This window comes from Atta colombica, unplaced genomic scaffold (assembly GCF_001594045.1).
Source record: "Atta colombica isolate Treedump-2 unplaced genomic scaffold, Acol1.0 scaffold101, whole genome shotgun sequence".
In the NCBI taxonomy this organism is placed as follows: Eukaryota; Metazoa; Arthropoda; class Insecta; order Hymenoptera; family Formicidae; genus Atta; species Atta colombica.
Genome location: NW_017259186.1, coordinates 219,704 through 238,533, shown reverse-complemented (window position 1 = coordinate 238,533; position 18,830 = coordinate 219,704). Strand labels below are relative to the sequence as shown.

Below are 18,830 nucleotides of genomic sequence, written 5' to 3'. Positions count from 1 at the left end.
AAATATAATAATTATAATAATTATAATAAATATAGTAATAAATACTATTTAAAGGTAGCACATCGAATACGTTATTTATACTATCATTATTTATACTGATCGATGTAAGTGGATATGTCTAACTGGATATGCGCATCCTCTAATTTAGCCAATGGATTTGGGCTCAACAAACAAAAAAATACATTAAAATAGCTAATCACACTTGTTATAAAAAAGGATTAAAACTTTCGTATCAAGCAAATGTTGTTACTCAAGACTAGTGCTCGGAAATATCAGATGATTTGACAGTTCGGACAGTTCGAATCAAGTTCGAACATTAAATAGTTCAGACTGAATGTATGTTCGAACTATTTGACCCACTTCAGAGCTGAAAATTCAGAATTATTACATTTCGAACTCAGATATCACAAGTCCTCAGAATCATCCTGAATATAGCCAAGATGGGTATTTGTAGGATGATATCAATAAATATAGAAATTTTATGTAAATTTAATATGTACATTCAATTACATTCAGTTATATATATTGTGACATTATTACACATATGTTTCATTTTCTGAACTGTATTTACATGTACATTCATGTACTTTTATATATTAAAACTTAAACGATAAATAAATTCGTATTAGATTTAGAATTAAGACTTACTATTTAAACGAAAACGTTTACAATTACAATACATATTTACAATTTATAATTACAATACGTATTTACAATTTATAATTACAATACGTATTTACAATTACAATACGTATTTAAACGCATTTACAATTATATTGTGGACTGTTTCGAGGTGTCTATTCAATGTAATTGTAAATGAATGCGTTTTGAACATTTCTTTACAAAAGTTACATTAGGCTTCATTATTATTACATTTAATAAAATATTCTTATACGCGATTTTTTCTTTTTGACATTTTTGTCAAAATGTTTATATATTGAAGTCTCGTAAAAAACTTTTTGTTTCCAAGATATATTATCCTTTTGTTTACTGTCCGAATCGTCTGAACTTCATAACGAAACATAACGAATTGACATTTCATACTGTCACTGTTTAAACTCGAACTGTTCAAACTGTCCGAAATATTCGAATTAGATGCTCATTTTTTTAAACTTCAAACTATTCGAATAGATTGAATATTTAATAAGATGAATGTATCAATTAGCGACCAAGTAAGGTTAGTAAAAGTAATGAATCAGATTTAACAAAACTTGGCTTTTAATTGAAACTCTTGTTATTATAGGAAAGCTAGATCATTTGTCAATTGAAAATCATCACTATAATCTTGTAATACTATATACATTTTTATTCATAAAATAACATATCGCTACATGTAAACCTATTAGCGTCGATATCCGCTCGATTTTGCTTTGTCCTAGTTAGTTATAGACTATGTATATGTTTGACCCAGTTAATGATTGGTGCCTCATATTAACAGTCTGATTAGTGATCGGAATTGCAATGTATCTGCTGCAAGCGTATATGTCTGCTGCTTATTGGCGACTTTCCTTTGAGTTTGTATAGAAATCGTTTTTGGAATGCCACTTTCCTTACTGACATTTGAAACAGATTGATCAGAACAGCGAGTGCCGACTGAAGCTCATTGTCCATTTTTTTCGAACTTTTCTCATTATAGAAACTTTAAATATATCCTGTAAATATAAATTACTACTGAATAGTAAGGTATTAAAAATTTTTTTTATTGAACTTTGAGATTTTAACACTATTATACATTATTTTTTTACTTTTTAACATTGAGTTAAATGAATGATAAAATGATTTTCTTAAACGAATGATTAAAAAAACGACTTGATTTTACAATGAATGTTTTTTTTTTTTTTTTTTTCACTAAATGATTGAACAAATGATCAAATGATTTTATGGGGTTTTTAGTAATATTTTTATGACTTATTTATCATTTACTTAAGTTAATTTTTGTACAAAAATAAATTTTGTATGTATTGAAATAATCCAGTTAATATTGGTACCAAAATTATAACATCCCAAATAATAACCTTCTCAATGAAGACTATGAATTCAGTGGCATTACTTTAGATTATTATGTGCACCTTTTTAAGGTATGATTTGCCAAACAAACTAATATAAATATAAGCTAAAATTAGACAATAATATAAGATTTTTTCCTAACGAAAATGATAAAAATCACATTTTTTTCAAGTTATTTTATTTAGTCGGACATTAATTTGACATGTATTTTTTTTTCGGTACATATTGTTGTTCATCACAATTATTTGATTCAATATGCTTTGCGTATATTTGTACTTACCGTTAATTTCTTTTCCGTTAATTTATATTCAACGTTACCGTTAATTTATATATATTCAATATATATTCAAATAATCCTCTTGATACTTTTTTTAAAGTAAATTGTATGTACGTAAATGAAAATTCATCCACTGATTTCACTGATATTTACAAGGTGGCGACCATTACACGCCACCTGTCTTGAATCACAATCCATCTACATTAAATGTACTGCAACTAATAAGATAAAGTAGGAAATTGATAAAAATGCATATACATGTACTACTTTGATATTGGAACATTAAAAAATTAATATTGGCGATATACATTGCAGAAATTCCTTGCAATTTCAATAAATATACGTGCTTGGTCACTAATTAGGACATGCACCCTAATTACATTCATCTTATGTTTGAATCTTTTTTTTGTCTGAGCCTACTCGAGACGCTATGTTATATTGTACAAAGAGATGGCACGAATTGCGAAATACGAATTGGAATATGTCGTATACTATTTGAAAGGCGAGGAATGTAAAAAGTGTAAAAAAGTTTGGATGAGTGGGTCAGTAAAGTCATAGATATACAATTTCTTTGCTATTGATACACAGACCATACATATAGGGACGCAGAGTAATAAGTTGTAAAAAATCTATTACCATGATAAATGTATAAGATGAAGCATTGTGCATAACAGCGATATTGTAAACGACCACATGTTTGTGCCCAAATACACTTTCTTGCGTTTCATACATGGTGTGTGCAATTGGACAGTGTCTTTTTAATTAAATTAAAATTAAATCTCTGCTCTCTTTGTCTATGGATTTGCAGTGTGAGTGGGCTACTAGCTGTAAAACGCAAAATAGAACGATATTCATAGTTCGTTTTTATTTTAAAACTGTCTTAAATAATGTCTTAAAATGCTAATTCAGTCCTCAGATTGATTTATGACATCTTAAGACTGTACTTAAGACAGTCTTAAATGGAAGAATCGACTATAAATATCGGCCTATTTCGCGCCATAAAATTGGTACTAAATTTTTCCTTATTTGGCATACTTACAATCTTAAAATCTCGTAAGTCAATCCGAGGACTGTATTAGCATAAGACTGTTAATCTTCGTTTTCTCCTTTTTATATTCCGAGTTCCTTTTCTTGTGAATCGTGTTCTCTACGAGTGGGCCATCTAGCATTTGGAATTTCAACTACCGATTATTTTGAGTTTGAAAGGCGTAATAACATTTATGACGTACAGAAATTTAGTTTTTTGTTTGACATTTACGAAATGGGTCGCTATATGCTTGAACAAAATTGAGAAATATTGAAACTTACTTCCAAAGTGGTGAGTCTTCAACTCAAATTGTAAGAAATTTACGTGGAAAATTTTATAGAAAAGAAATGCTTTTAACGCAGTTTGTGGATCAATTTGTAAAGCGAATTCGGCAAACTGGATCCTTATTGGATAAAACAACTCATTCACGTGCTCGTCCAGTAAGGTCAACCGAAAACATTGCTGCTGTTGCTCAGAGTGTGCTTGAACAACCATCAATATCAACTCGCCATCGTTCTCAAAACTTGAACATTTCACGCACTTTTTTGAGAAGAATTTTGAATAAAGACCTCGGTATGAAGCCGTATAAAGTTCAATTAGTGCAAGAATTGAAGCCGCATGACCATCTGATGCGTTTTTGATTCAGCCCAATGGACTGGGAACAACGCTTGGTTGAAGATGAGCATTTTTACCGAAAAATCATTTTTTCTGACGAAGCTCATTTTCATCTCGATGGCTATGTGAACAAGCAGAATTGTCGTATTTGGGAGTCAAAGAATCCGCACGTCGTCATGGAGAAGCCGATGCACAATGAATGACTGTTTGGTGTGGTTTTTGGTCCGGCGGTATCATTGGGTCATTTTTCTTCGAAAATGAGCAAGGAGCTGTCAATGGCGAGCGCTACTGCGCAATGCTAAACGAATTCTTGCTTCCCAAATTTGAAGAGGAAGACACAGACGACATTTGGTTTCAACAGGACGGAGCACCTTGCCACACAGCCAACGCTACAATCGATCTTTTGCGCACTGTCTTCGAAAATTGCATAATCAGCCGAAATGCCAATGTCAATAGGCCGCCTTGCAGCTGCGATTTGACTCCGCTGGACTATTTTTTATAGGGAACCGTCAAGGATGAGTGTTACGCTAATCAGCCAGAAACGATTCAAGAATTAAAACATGAAATCAAAGTTGCCATCGATGAAATACGCACTCATACAGTGGAAAATGTACTGAAAAATTGGATTGATAGAATGGGATATTGCAACCAGCCGTGGAAGTCATTTGAATGAAATTGTATTTCATATTTAATGGCAATGTATTACCTTTCCAATAAAGCCATAAACTTTGAAAAATATTCATGCGTTTTTTTTAGAGCCAAATTAAATTCCAAATTTTAAATGGGCCACTCTGTATCAGTATGGGGAATATCTTTTGTAACGAGAATTTCTTCTGCTTGATGAGCAAGTTTGAGCCGCTCAATTGTATGTTATTTGCTCGTTAATTTCGATAATAAATAGTCAGTCATTAATCTTTCCGACAACGCGGTACAAGCCTGAGTATGAATTGTTCAATGTCTCTTTGCGAATATTTTCCTATCGAACAAAAATATGAGTATAAATCTTTAAAACAAAAGATTTTCTCACGGTCATGAAAAGCTGGAGGTTTGAGTGTTCGCATGTGTACTCAAAAATCTTCAAGGAAGATATTAGAATTTGATACGTCTTCCTGTGGGAAAAATTCTCTAGTACTCTCAATGTTGCAAGTATTCTTTATACGTACAAGTATTCTTTATACAAAGTATAAAGTATAGTGAAGCTTTGATGTCCTCTTTGAAACACGTCCTCAGAATGTGATGGGAAGTATCTCAGTCCAGTTCCAATTAGCGTGGCACTTAATCGCTGTTTTTAAAGTATGATGCCAGCGTTCTATTAGTCCTAGACTACTAATTTGACTAGCGCTATAAAAAGTTTACTCTCGAATTCCGATCCTTGATCCGTAATTAATTTTGATGATCCAAAACGAGAGATCCAATGAATGAAAAAGGCTTTTGCTACTTGATTCCTGATGATAGTTCCTGGATATAGCTTTCAGTCACCTGTCGAAAATCTGTCTATCATGGTGAGACAATAAGTATATTCATCACAGGAAATCATTGATCCAATGATATGAATATGATCAAAACGTAAATCAGTGTGTTGAAAAGTCTCTGGTTTTAAAACGTGACGTCCTATTTTAGCATGTTGACACTACAGATAGCAGTCTTAGCTTTCTGATGTTTTTTCTCATAGATGGCCTCATTTTTTCTCATATATAGCGTTATCCGATCAGTTTTGTAGTGATTTTCCCGGCTTGGATAGTTGAGGTTGTGAAAAGTGTACTTTACATCGAAATAATTTGGGGACAAAGGGGCGTATATCGTGAACTGAAAAGTCGCAATAAAGTGCTTGATGCTCTAAAAGTAAGTTTCTGAAATTTAAGCGACATCTGGTTCTCCTGTAAAATTCCTGTAAGTTCCTCGCATTCCAGCTGTGCTTTTGATAGTTCTTCGAAATTGATGATTGAAAGAAGTCTAAGTGCATTTATCCTGGAAAGAAAATCAGTTACTGTATTCTCTTGCCCTTAAATATACTATGTGATCTTCGTAGTGAATTGGCTAATTAGGTTGAATTGGCAAAGTTGCCTTGTCCGATTTCTGCAAAAATGCATACGTCAGTGACTTGTGATCCATTCTGACCATGATCATCTTCAATATCTCTGTAACCTTCGATCCAAGGTCTAAAAAATTGTATGGCATAAATTGCTGTTAATTCTCTATCGTAAGTGTTATAGTTTATCTGCGTTGGTGAGAACTTTTTTTAGTAGAAAGACTCTCAGTTAATGAAGTCAGTGATTTATTCCAGCACAGCTTCCATTGCCTGATACATCAGACATCAACCGCATTTTGATATTTGGAACTAATAATGTTGTCAAGTCTCGTTTTATTTTATCGAAAGCTTTGATAGCCTCGGCTGTCCAATTGATGAGCCTTTTATCTTTCTTCTCAGAGTCTTTGAAATACTCGTTTAGGTATTTGTGTTGATGCCGCGTTCGGGATGCACCGATGATAAAAATTGACTGTCCCTAAAAATCTGCGAAGTTTTTGAACTGTCTCTGGTCTTTTATAGCTGAATATGGCTTTGATTTTGCTGAATAATGGTGCTGATTCTTTACTAAAAATCTGGAATCCAAGAAATTCTATCGACTCTGCCTGGAATTTACATTTCGATGTTAATGGATACTTCATGATCCCTCGGCCGAAGACTGTCTTAAAATGTTGTCTGTACTCTTGCACGAATAAGGATGCGATGAGAATATTATCGATATAGGCGAAAACAAAATCGAGACCTATCAGCACCTAGTTGATAAGTTTACGCTGGAAAGTTTACGCTGCATTCCTGAGTCCAAAAGGCATCACTAAAAATTCAAATAAATCGAAGAGCATTGTGATGGCAGTTTTGGGGATATCTGCATCTGCAATTGTATTGTATCTAGTGATAAGCTCTAAGTCTGGCTAAGTCTATTAGTAGAGAAAATAGTTTTTCTATGCAGAATCGATGAAAAATCTTGAACGTGCGCGATATCTGTCGGATATCTGTCGGGTAATGTTTGTGCATTTAAACGATGATAATCGCCGCACGGACGCCAACTGTTATTCTTCTTTTTGATCATACGTAGAAGACTGGCCCATTGACTTTTTGATGATCGGTAATAACCTTGCTCTAGCAAATTGGAATTATGTTTTCGCTTTCAGCTTATCCGGATATCGACGCCATAGTTTTTCGTAAACTGGCTGTACAAACGGTTTTATCTGATGTGTAACGGAATGATGAGGTTTAGCGATGACGACGGGTTTTATGATTTCTGGGAATTGAGCAAAAATGTCAGCTATAGAAATAGCTTTATCGAATCTAGATTATCCCTAAACAAGGGGCATCATCAATTCTCGCTTTGACACTCAGTCTTATCTCCGCATCTTCAAACCTTTTTAAACGGAGATTGGGTTTGAGATTATACTGGTATAGAACATCGGCTCCCAGAATCGCATACGGCACTCGAGCGATGAAGCAGACGCAGTGAATTGATCAACGTAGTCCGAGATCTAAAGACATTACACGTTTTCCGAAAGTCTTGATATGCCCGTTCGCGGCATATAATATATCCTTGCGCGCTTTTAATCGAATCCGAAGGACATGGTGAGATGACCGAAACATCCAATTTAAATCAAGGAAACGAAGTCCAATACTTTGTCCATAATAAATAGTCGGCGGGAGGAACGCGTCGGCGTGCCGTCTATTGTCGTCGAAACCAATGACGACTGTATTAGTTTTCTGTCGTTTGTAGAACTTATTTTTTTTGTGTCCAGTTCGACACATTTCTTTGCCTTTTCTCTAAATCGTCGATAGTAAAAACAAATTTTTCTGCGAGATTGCGCGAGGAATTAGATGATCTTGAACGCGAACGTGAACGCGGGCTTGATCGCGATTTTGATTCGAAATGCGCTTGCATTTGATCTAATCACTTTGTGATCTCCCCGAACTTTTTGACGATGTCATCTTCTGGCTTTTGAATTGCTATTTCTTGACCGTCATCTGATGGTCGATATTCCATTATTTTGTCCGCTACTGCTGCCAATGCGCAATCTATATTGTCGAGAACTACTTGTAGCGTCATTCGCATATCGCTAGATAAATACTCGAGAAAGAGTATTTTTAGATTTTCATCGTCAAATCTTCCTTAATGGGTGACTGACTGCATTTCCGCAAATAGCCAGGAGGATTTACTATCTTTGACTGATAAATCGGATAGTAATTTCCGTAATTCTTGTCCTCGCGTTAAAGAATAATGTTCGATCAGTAATGCTTAGAATGACGATTTGCGGAAGAAAGTCCGGCAATTACATTGCTCAAGCTGTCATAAACATCATCCAGGCTGGATATTAATGCGGCAAATTTTTCCGATTCGGAAATATTTCATTCTAAGAATTTGCTCTCCGCGATCTCAAACTACGCCCGATATATACACGTAATATACATTACTTCTGGGTTAAAATTTACGTAATTTTACTCTATATTCCGTGTAGCTTCGGTTCGCGATGTCTCGGTCGCGTTTGATACGCATGGAAAGGAAATACGAGTTCGTCCGATGCATGCTGGTTCTGCGATTCTAAGAGTTTAACTCGTCTCTCCGTGTTCACTATTTCCGAAAAACAATTTTCAGAAGTTGTACCTGGATCGTACTGTTGCTCATTTTTTTCTTCAAAATAAAGGATTAAACCTCTTATTGTACTTTTGTATATCATTGTTCTCTAACTCTATGGTCGATATTCATAGTCAGATCTTATTCAAGACCATCTTAAGAAGTCACGAAATCAGAAGGTTGTATTAGCGTCTTAAGACTCGACTATGAATATCGGCTTATGAGATTCGTCTCTGCTTGTCTCGTAATCTCGCCTTCATCGCCGAGTTGATTGCCTCGATTGATGTATCCCTTTGGAGAATGTACTACGTTCATTGTTTTTGCGTAGGCCTTTGCTGGATTGTAAGAATATCCAGATTTCAACGTACTGCTTACTATCTATTTATTTCTTCACCATTTCAATACCGTTCTTCAGAGCACGCGCACTAAAAACGAATGTACTCTTGTATTTCTTGAATCGTCGGGATTACCAGGTTATAGGAATATGTGCCCGTATAATGTTCGACGAAAGAATTAATGTAATATCCAAAGTCTTTATTCTTGTAGAACGAAGAGAGAATATATAAGGCGCAACAAAATGCGATCGTAAAAAAGAACATAAACTATATAGGATCTATCTAGATGTGTAACAGAACTAAAAGTGCATTGAGTATAAAAAGTGCAACTTAATGCTATCTAAAATCTCTATATAACTTTATGGCGCCATTGTTATGAAGGGTATTTACGCTAAAAAGTAAAAATGAAAATACCAAGAATAACGATTTTGATTTTATCAAATGTTATGAAAGTCATGATCTTGAATAACATTTAAAGGTGTTAATCATCTGTTGGATATCTTAGATAATGCTCTAATGCTGATAGTATGGTAACTTTCCAGCCTTCTAGTTCAAATAATATTTAATGAAATGAAAAAGTATTTTATATATAGTATTTTGAATAGTATTTTGGAGAGCTCTCAAGATAAGTTACAAAAGTAGGCAATGAAATAGGTTTCAGTTTACAAATTGATGTGGCTTTGATAAAAAAAAAGTCAAATATCGTTAAAAATACCATTTTTGAACATTTGAACCCCAATTATTATTTGAAAACCTGACATTGAAATTTTTTATTCATAGCATCGTTTTCAGTATTCAAAAATTTATAAGAAATACTTAGTCCGGTTTGAAGTAATTTTTTTTACTGTAAACTACTGTAACTGCATTTATTTATTACATATATTTTTATTACAGAAAACAGTATTCACCTTTAAGCCCTAGTTCTCCTGAAGAATCCGATTCTCCATTGGAGCGTATAAATATAGATCTTATGCACGAACTTCAAGATGTGATATTTCCAAATATTCCAGTTATGGATAAGACAGTAAGTTTTTCATAGCTTTTACAATACTTATACATTACTATATGATTTGCACAAAAATTTGAATAATATTATTGAAAACGAAAAAAATTGAAGTGTTGTATCTTTATTTTTTTATATAATTTCACACATATTTTCACTCTTTCATTTCTTAACTGTAGCAAAGAATATTTAACAATGCAAACAAATTTAATCCAACGCCAATTTTTTCATTAATAAATTACATAGGTCTACGAAGATTGATTTTTGTGGCTAAATTTGGATTCAGAAAAATTATGTTGGAAACCATTCCTATATTAAGATGTAAGAGTGATTTCCGACATAATTTTTTGCGCTGAATTTGAATTTAGCCATCACAAAAATTGTTTATCACGACAGGATTTTGAGATATTCTAAAAATGCAAAAAAGATCATTTTTTGGCATCTTCAGATTACAATAACTTTGAAACGAGAGGATATCCGTTAATTTTGCCATTCATACAGCACAGAAACTTATAATAACATTGTAGAAATGTTACAATATTGCGTTATAATATGCAATATTGTAGATATTAGGAATTGTAACATATATATATATATAACATATTACGGCACAAGATTTTACAAATCTTGCAGCATTGTTACAGAGATATTAAAAAACATTTTAGCTTTTGAGTAATGAGCTGTCACATGTGGAAACATACGTCAATTACACGTTATGTGATTGTTAATTATTTCCATTAATTTATGATTTCTACACACTGGACGCAGAAATCATAAAATGCGACACGGTAACTAATGAACATGTTAGGAGCTGTAAGTTTATTAATTATTGCACCGCATTTTGCCGCGCGGCAAATGTTTCCGCGTCTAATATGTACGAGAGCTATTAGAAATTATAGTGTTCATTGAAATTATATTTGTTACCGCCGTGCGACAAGATTTTTCAAATCTTATAATCAACTCTTATATTTTTTAGAATATGGATTTAAAAAATTCTTTGAATATAGCAAAGAAAATGAAATAGAATGTATGAAGTTTCTTATTATTTCCATTTTACTAGTTAAGAATATGTGCAAAATAGGCGTACCTGTAAAGTGTAAAATATATTTGCGAAAAAGTGTAAAATATATCTACATTCTTTTTCTGCATTTTTTTTATTTACATCACAAATTGTATTTCAAATTATATTCGATAATAATAAGAATTATTTTTAATAATAGATGTAAATATATTGCGCTCAACATTTCTACGACATTACAGCATCTTGCTGAAGGTGCACATTTTTATGATGCACTCTATGAATTGCAACAATAGTTGTTTTCCATTTACACCGATTCTCAGATATTTCTCATAACTCAATTGAATACGCGTTTCTTCTGACAAGTAGATTTAAGTTTTTGTCTATAATCTGCACAAGATCGAGACTATATGCTTTATAGTGAGCCTCGTAAACTCACTTTAAAAGTGAAGTTATGAAACTGTGTCGTCATTGGATAACTTATTACCAAAGAAAACAAATAATGATGTCATTAATCTGAGTATAAAATACTCAGCTCACTTCAGACTTAGTTTCACTTGTGTGTAAAAGAAAGCAACTAATGTTGCAAATACATTGCGCAATCTATTTGTAATATTACAATATTCCTATGAGACATTGCAATCATTTTGCAATTCTTTTGTGCTGTATAGGCAATAGATTCGATTTCGTCATGAAAAAATTTACAGAAACGCATACATATATATTTTCCAAAATGATCAAATATTTACTATAGAAATAAATTGTATTAACATATTCCTTCTTTATCGTTCTTTAGTAGGTAAGCACCGTATGCTTTATTGGACTAATTTTTTTGATACTGCATCAAAAAGTTTTTGGGTCGGTGATTACGAATTTAAAGTCGAAATTTAAACATTTAAAATAGTATCCAATTTAGTGATTTAAAAAATCGTTATACAATAATTATAATGATAATTATAATAACTATAATAATATAAATATAAATTAATAAATATAATTTAAAATAACTTCAAATTTCATAATCAGCAATCCAAAAAACTTTTTGATACAAAGTGTTTGATAAAAAAATCAGTCTAATAAAGCATTCAATGTTTACTATACCTACAAAAAAACATGAAATTACAGTAGTTAATGCAATCACTGATGAGATACTATTAAAGACCGACATCCTCACATCCTTGTTAATTTTGAAGTGATTAAGAGTAAAAAACTGAAAGTAAAAAACTATTTACTATTGTCATTTTATGATTATAGTTTAGTAGACGTGTTTATCGGTATGTATGCATTTAAAACTCAATAATATTTGATTTTTTTTTTAAATTGTAATTTCAGTGTATCATCAAAATTTGATTATCAATAAAGATGGTAACTCAGAGAAAAAAATTGTAATTTTTCGATAATATATAGGATATTATAGCTTTACAAGTGCATATTTATTTATGGAGCATTATGTAATAAAAAATTATGAATTTAAAAATGTATTAGCCAAAAATTCATGTTAATAATATTAGGTGTATAACTTTGTTTCCGTCGTTTTCCTATAGATGGCTTTAGCGGTAAGTGATAATCGAAATAAATAGATCATAAACATCATACAATAAACTTGGGCATCTGTCAACATAATCCCATAGAAACATTAGTCGATTTGTGTCTGCATCATAAAGTTATTCTCGATTGAAAATGTCAGTTTACGAGCCAAAATTCTCGTCATTTGCGGGAGGTTTTAATTTTTTGCTTCAATATGAAGAAATCTGCGGCTGAGACTCATTGAATGCTCTCAAATCCTTATGGTGAGGCCGCTATTAGTGAAAGAACATGTCGTGAGTGGTTTTAACGCTTCAAGAACAGTGATTTTGATGTCCAAGGTCATGCTCTGTATTTGATGGGACCAGCTCGGCGTAGTGTATTATGAACTGTTAAAACCGACTGAAACAATCAGGCGATCGGGATCGAACGCAATTGATGCGTTTGAGCCGAGCATTGAAAGACAAACGGCCGCAATACAACGAGAGACACGATAAAGTGATTTTGCAGCATGACAATGCTCGACCCCATGTTGTGAAAATGATCAAGACATATTTGGAAACGTTGAAATGGGAAGTCCTATCCCACCGTATTCTCCAGACGTTGCTCCCTCTGACTATCACTTGTTTCGATCAATGGCACACGACCTGGCTGACCAGCACTTCTTATGAAGAAGTAAAAAATTGGATCGATTCGTGGATAACCTCAAAAGATGACCAGTTTTTTCGACGCGGGATTCGTACGCTACCCGAAAGATGGGAGAAAGTAGTGGCCAGCGATGGACAATACTTTGAATCATAAATATATAACCAATTTTTTACAATAAAGCCTCGAATTTCGGAAAAAAACGGCGGAAGCAAAATTGTATACCTAATAGCAAATTTATATCAGTTATTTGTCGATAATTATCGTTCTTCATTTATTCCGGGGGCCTTTTTATATCGCTGAAAATTTGCCCAGAGATTGACGATCTTTAATAGTGATTACATTTATACGGCACCTTTAAGGAGATGCTGGAGCATAGAGTACCTATAATACGTATGGCCAACAGTGCGAATAAGACAAAACCAGAAATGCATCAAAATGCACGTGCATTTTCAAATGTGAAGTATAAAACTGAAATTGTATATATAACAATGAGTGCGTTCAGCAGAACGCAACCGTTTTAATGTGATGCTGCTGAGATAAAATCATTTCTCTAAATCTAAAAATATAATTCAATCAACGCGAAAAAATTTCCAACAATTGTAAAACAAATGTTTTGCTGAACGTAGAGGGAGAGAGCCAATGATTTTATAATGAATAAATTAAAGAAGTATGACAATAGAAATAAATACAAATAGAATGAAAGTGAATTTTAAAAATAAATAGTATGAAAACGAATGAGCTAAAAATGAAATTTTAAGAGTGAACTGCTTTTCTAAGAGTATATTTAATTTTTTATTTGGTACCCACATAGTCAAATTTGAAGAGTCAGATTTTGAGCAAAGTCTGCTATCAATTTCTGATTGCAGAATAAATTGTACACAAAATTTGTACTATCAGACAATATTAGCAAATTGTTGAAACCGATCAGAGTCTGCTGCATAATCTGACAGCAGATTGGCAGCAGAAACCGAGCATTTTCATATACGGTCTCGCCACAAGATGAACTTGCTTCTCGTAAAAAGAAAATATCCAGGATCCTATAAGAATTAGCGTATGTATCGAATAGGCGAATCTCTCAGAGATTCTTTTTCGGAGTATGCTTTAAATATTTTTTTTACTATTTTATAACTTTCACGTGTGTATTTTTAAATGTGAAGCTGATCAATAATATTTTAGCAATAAAACTGTATTGATTGTTTCCAGTTTTTACATCAGTATATAAAGGGTCTTTCAATAAGGACACTCGATTTTTAAATATAAATAAAACAAGTTGTATGTGAGATGTCCACTCAATTTTTTTTTTATTTGAAAGAATATTTTATGGCATTAAGTATGGAATAAAACGTTGCCCAAATATCCGCCGCGGCTTCGCTTGGTGACATGTATTCGGACAGTCCAATTTTCGATGACTTTCTCGCAAATCTGGCTGAATTTGCTGGATGGCGTTTGTTATGTTGACTTTGAGAACATCAATTGTTTGTGGTTTATTCGTATAGACCTGCGATTTAAGATAGCCCCAAAAGAAGAAGTCTAAAGGCATTAAATCGCACGATCTCGGTGACCAGTTCATGTCACCGCCGCGCGAGATAACCATGCCCTCAAATCGCTCGTGCAGAATGTCCATCGGCATGCGGTGTGTGGCACTTAGCGTCATCCTGTTGGAACCATATGTTATCGGTATCCATATCATCCATTTTAGGCCACAAGAAGTTACTTATCTGTAGCGCTCGCCGTTGACGGTTATGGCAACGCCCGCTTCGTTTTGAAAGAAGTACGGACCGATGATTCCGCCAGACCAAAATCCGCACCAAACAGTGACTTTCGGGATGCATTTGGAGCTGGTGTATCTCACGTGGATTGATATCGTCCCAAATTCGACAATTTTGCTTATTCACATATTCATTCATCCAAAAATGGACCTCATTGCTAAAGATGATTTATTTGGCGAAATTTGGGTTAACTTTCAACTGCTCGAGACCCAATTAGCGAACACACAGCGTTATGGTCGTTTACCTTAAGTTCCTAGTTGAATTTTATAGGAGTGCAGACCCAAGTCCCAACGCAAAATTTGCCAAGTTGAAGTCGCAGAAAGGCCAAGTTCTTGTGAACGACGAGAAATTGACTGCCTCGGGTTTTCCCGTACATTCTCACACACAGCAGCAATGTTTTCAACAGACCTTGCGTTTCGGCGACGTACTGGTGTTGGCTGATTATTTATCGAACCGATTGACTCGAATTTGGCCACCAATAGTCGACTCAACAGGACGATTGTGGCGGGGATAAAAATCACGTAATGCGCGGAACGTTTTTCGAATGGAACACTGATTTTGATAATAAAATTTTATGATTTGCACACGTTACTTAACACTATGACCTTCCATGGTGATTTGCCATACACTACTAAACAATTCACAACAAATTTAACAGATGTCACTTTAACAACATGGCTACTATGATCTAACAAATTTCGAGTGTCCCTATTGAAAGATCCTATATAAATATATGATTATGTATAATTATATACAGAGTACGTTACCAAAATCCGAATAAATCGAACAATTTTTTTAAACAAAATGTTTTTAATGAAAAATTAAATATTACAAAAAATTCTTTTACATGACACTTGAGGGACGTGTAGAGCACAATTATTCGATATATCCTCCATTAGCTGACTGACGGCCTCTATTCTCTGAAGCATTCGCATGCATGCTGTAATATAGCGCTGTCCGATGAATGCTGCCTCAATAGCGGTCCTTAATGACGTCATTAGGATGCCGAGATTTGTTTGTGACTCTCAACGTAATTACGCTTCATATGTAGTAGTCCAAGGGATTTAAATCTGAATTATTGGGAGGCCAGAATGGAAACCAAAGCGAGCAACTCGATTTATTTTGGCAATCTCAGAGAGCATCCATCGTATCAATTTGCATCGAAGCAAATCCTCTTCGGCAATGCGATGTATTGTTGGTTCACTTACACCAATAATCGATGCTAATTTTCGTAACGATTATCCTGGATCATTCGAAAGCGCTTGAGCCCTTTCAACGAACTGCGGAGGTCCTCGTGGTGCGTTCTTCCTCACTGTCTCTACTGGAACTTTCATTGGACTGTTTTAAAGCGTATATTTTGCCATAACATCATAAATGGTTGATCTTGGATATCCAAAGAACCAATTTCCGTTGTTGAGCGCCCAGCGCGAAGGCCTTCGATGATCGCTCTTCGATTATACTCCACACTTGATTTTAATCGCGGCCATTTTGAGAATATAATTTATTAAAATATGATTTACTAGAAGATATGAATTACTAGAAGCATCAGGCTTTCTCAACAACAACTTCTGGCGGAGACACAATATATAGCGTAAAATTTAAATTGAAATTTGTCATAAAGTGAAATTTGGATTTTGGTGATGCACCCTGTATATAACCCCCCGGTTATATGTACGCAAAATTTCTTATAAGAAACCAGGTAGATTTAAATGGAAATAACAAATCTTGCTCGGTTTCTGCTGCCAATCTGCTATCAATAGATTTTGTCAACAGGTTCTGTTTGATTTCTGCTGCATAGTCTGTTTGTAGAATATTAACAGATTTTGTTGAATAGAACTGAAGCAGAATGCGACATCAGTTGTGATCAGTCTGCTAACATTTTCTGATCAAATCTGCTACCAGTCTGTCGACATCCTGCTAACATTTTACTATTTGGGTATTTATAAGTACTTTATTATAGTATATATTCAATTTGTCAATTTACATTCAACATTATCAGTAATAATAGAATTGCATAATGACACAAAGTAATAAATCAATATATAATTATAATCTTCTCTCTATCTTGATTTTTATTCAAAACTTTCTGCATAAAAATGTACCTGAAACAATATACGTCGTTAATAATTTATTTATATTTAAAGAATCACAAAACAAATTCTTACTAATGTCACATAACAGTAAATTATTAGACGGAATCCAGTTTTGTCGTTCTTTCAGCACAAATTTTTTGTCTTTTTGAGTCTCGTGGAAAATGACACATTTTAAACTTGCTTGAAACAATGTAAAAGATATACTCTGTATGTACACTGACACTACATACACAATTTACGCTTGTGCCAATTTAACGGACTAATCACCAATCGTTATCCTGTTGGTCATATTCTTATTAGGCACTCTCTGTAGAGATCCCCAATGGAGAGTCTGGCAAACGTTCACCATGATGGTGCAAACTGATGATATCTAGATCACTTCATCTTTGTTATTTACCGAATATTAAACAAGAATGACATGAAAATTTTGTGACATAATGATTGTATTAATCAAAACTTGACTACAGTATATACAATATATATACAGTATATATACAGTAGTGCAACTACTGATTTTATATGGGTCAAAATGGAGTGCACTTGCGCGAAATAAGTAAGTTGCTCAATAACGCCATCTAAACTTCTATCTCATTTCTTTCTTTCTTTGTTCTCTCTTTTAGAGCCATTTAAATGTTCGAGTAGCTGAAATACGGATTAAAGAAAGAGATAGAAGAAAAGAAAATCATGATTAGTTTAATTTAATTAATTTAATTTAATTTATTGCAAAGCTTTATGAGAAAGACTACATGACAATTAACAGAATAATAAACATAAAATATGATACAATAGACTATAGTAGATAGACATAACATAAAATACAATACAATAGTCATTAATAGCTTGCAAATGATTAGGCGTCAGCAAAATTGCTATTACAAAGTCCATCAGCAATAAAATTGGAAATAAGACAACAATGCAAGCTGAAATGAGAGCTAAATCATTAACTGAATCAGACACACACACAAAAATCCACACGCACGCAACACACACACACACACACACACACACACACACACGTACATACACACATGCCTGCAAACACATCAATTTCGTCAGTCTCGCTTAAATACTGTGAGTGATATGCATAATTACTGGATTGCTTTTGTTTCAGCTAAAAAATCTGCTTGTGGAGCAATTCTAATAATTTACTAAAATGCAAGCAATTTAGCAGGAAAACAACTATCGTATGTCACAGTCGTTAATTAAAATATTTTTACAGTATAATATTTGTATTATACAACATTTATATAATTTTATATTTTCTTATTTTTGTATTTTTTTTTGTTTTGCAATGCATTATAATTATGAATCTATTTCTTTTAGTTTTATTACATTTAGATTATATAATGTGATGTAGGTACAAATGACCTAGAGAGAGAGAGAGAGAGAGAGAGAGAGAGAGAGAGAGAGAGAGAGAGAGAGAGAGAGAGAGAGAGAGAACGAAAAAATAAAGAGCAAATAAGAAAAAAATTCAGGTGGCGTTACTAGAGAGAACTTACTTATTTCGCGCACTCCATTTTGGTGCAACACTAACATCAAAAGTGCCGACAGAAAGTTGCGCTACAGTATATAGTGTGACTTGAACATTGCTTTGCCAGACTCTCCCTTGATAGTCGCTACTCTACTGAAGTGATGGCCGAACTTGATCGATAAAACAGATTTTTAATTCCAAATAAAATAGTATGTACATCAAGAAAATGTTACATACATTAATTAAAACATTAAGTACATTAAGCAAAATTATTAAATAAAACATTACATACATTTATTGTTCTGCTATATTCTATATATATATATGAATGCGAGGTTACACTCAAATCATACTTCTCAAATCATTTCTCTTGTAAGCTTCAAAATCATAATTTGAAGATTTCATAAATGTTATAGATCTCATA

At 33.4% G+C, this 18,830-nt stretch overlaps 1 protein-coding gene across 1 annotated transcript in view; it reads left to right on the top strand.

Moving 5' to 3' along the window:
* LOC108686915 (DENN domain-containing protein 1A) overlaps positions 1 to 18,830 on the top strand; it is a 74,748-nt gene that overhangs the window by 36,254 nt on the left and 19,664 nt on the right. The window contains 2 exon segments of the mRNA XM_018192433.1: positions 366 to 444; positions 9,775 to 9,904. Coding sequence (XP_018047922.1) covers positions 366 to 444; positions 9,775 to 9,904 — 209 coding nt within the window.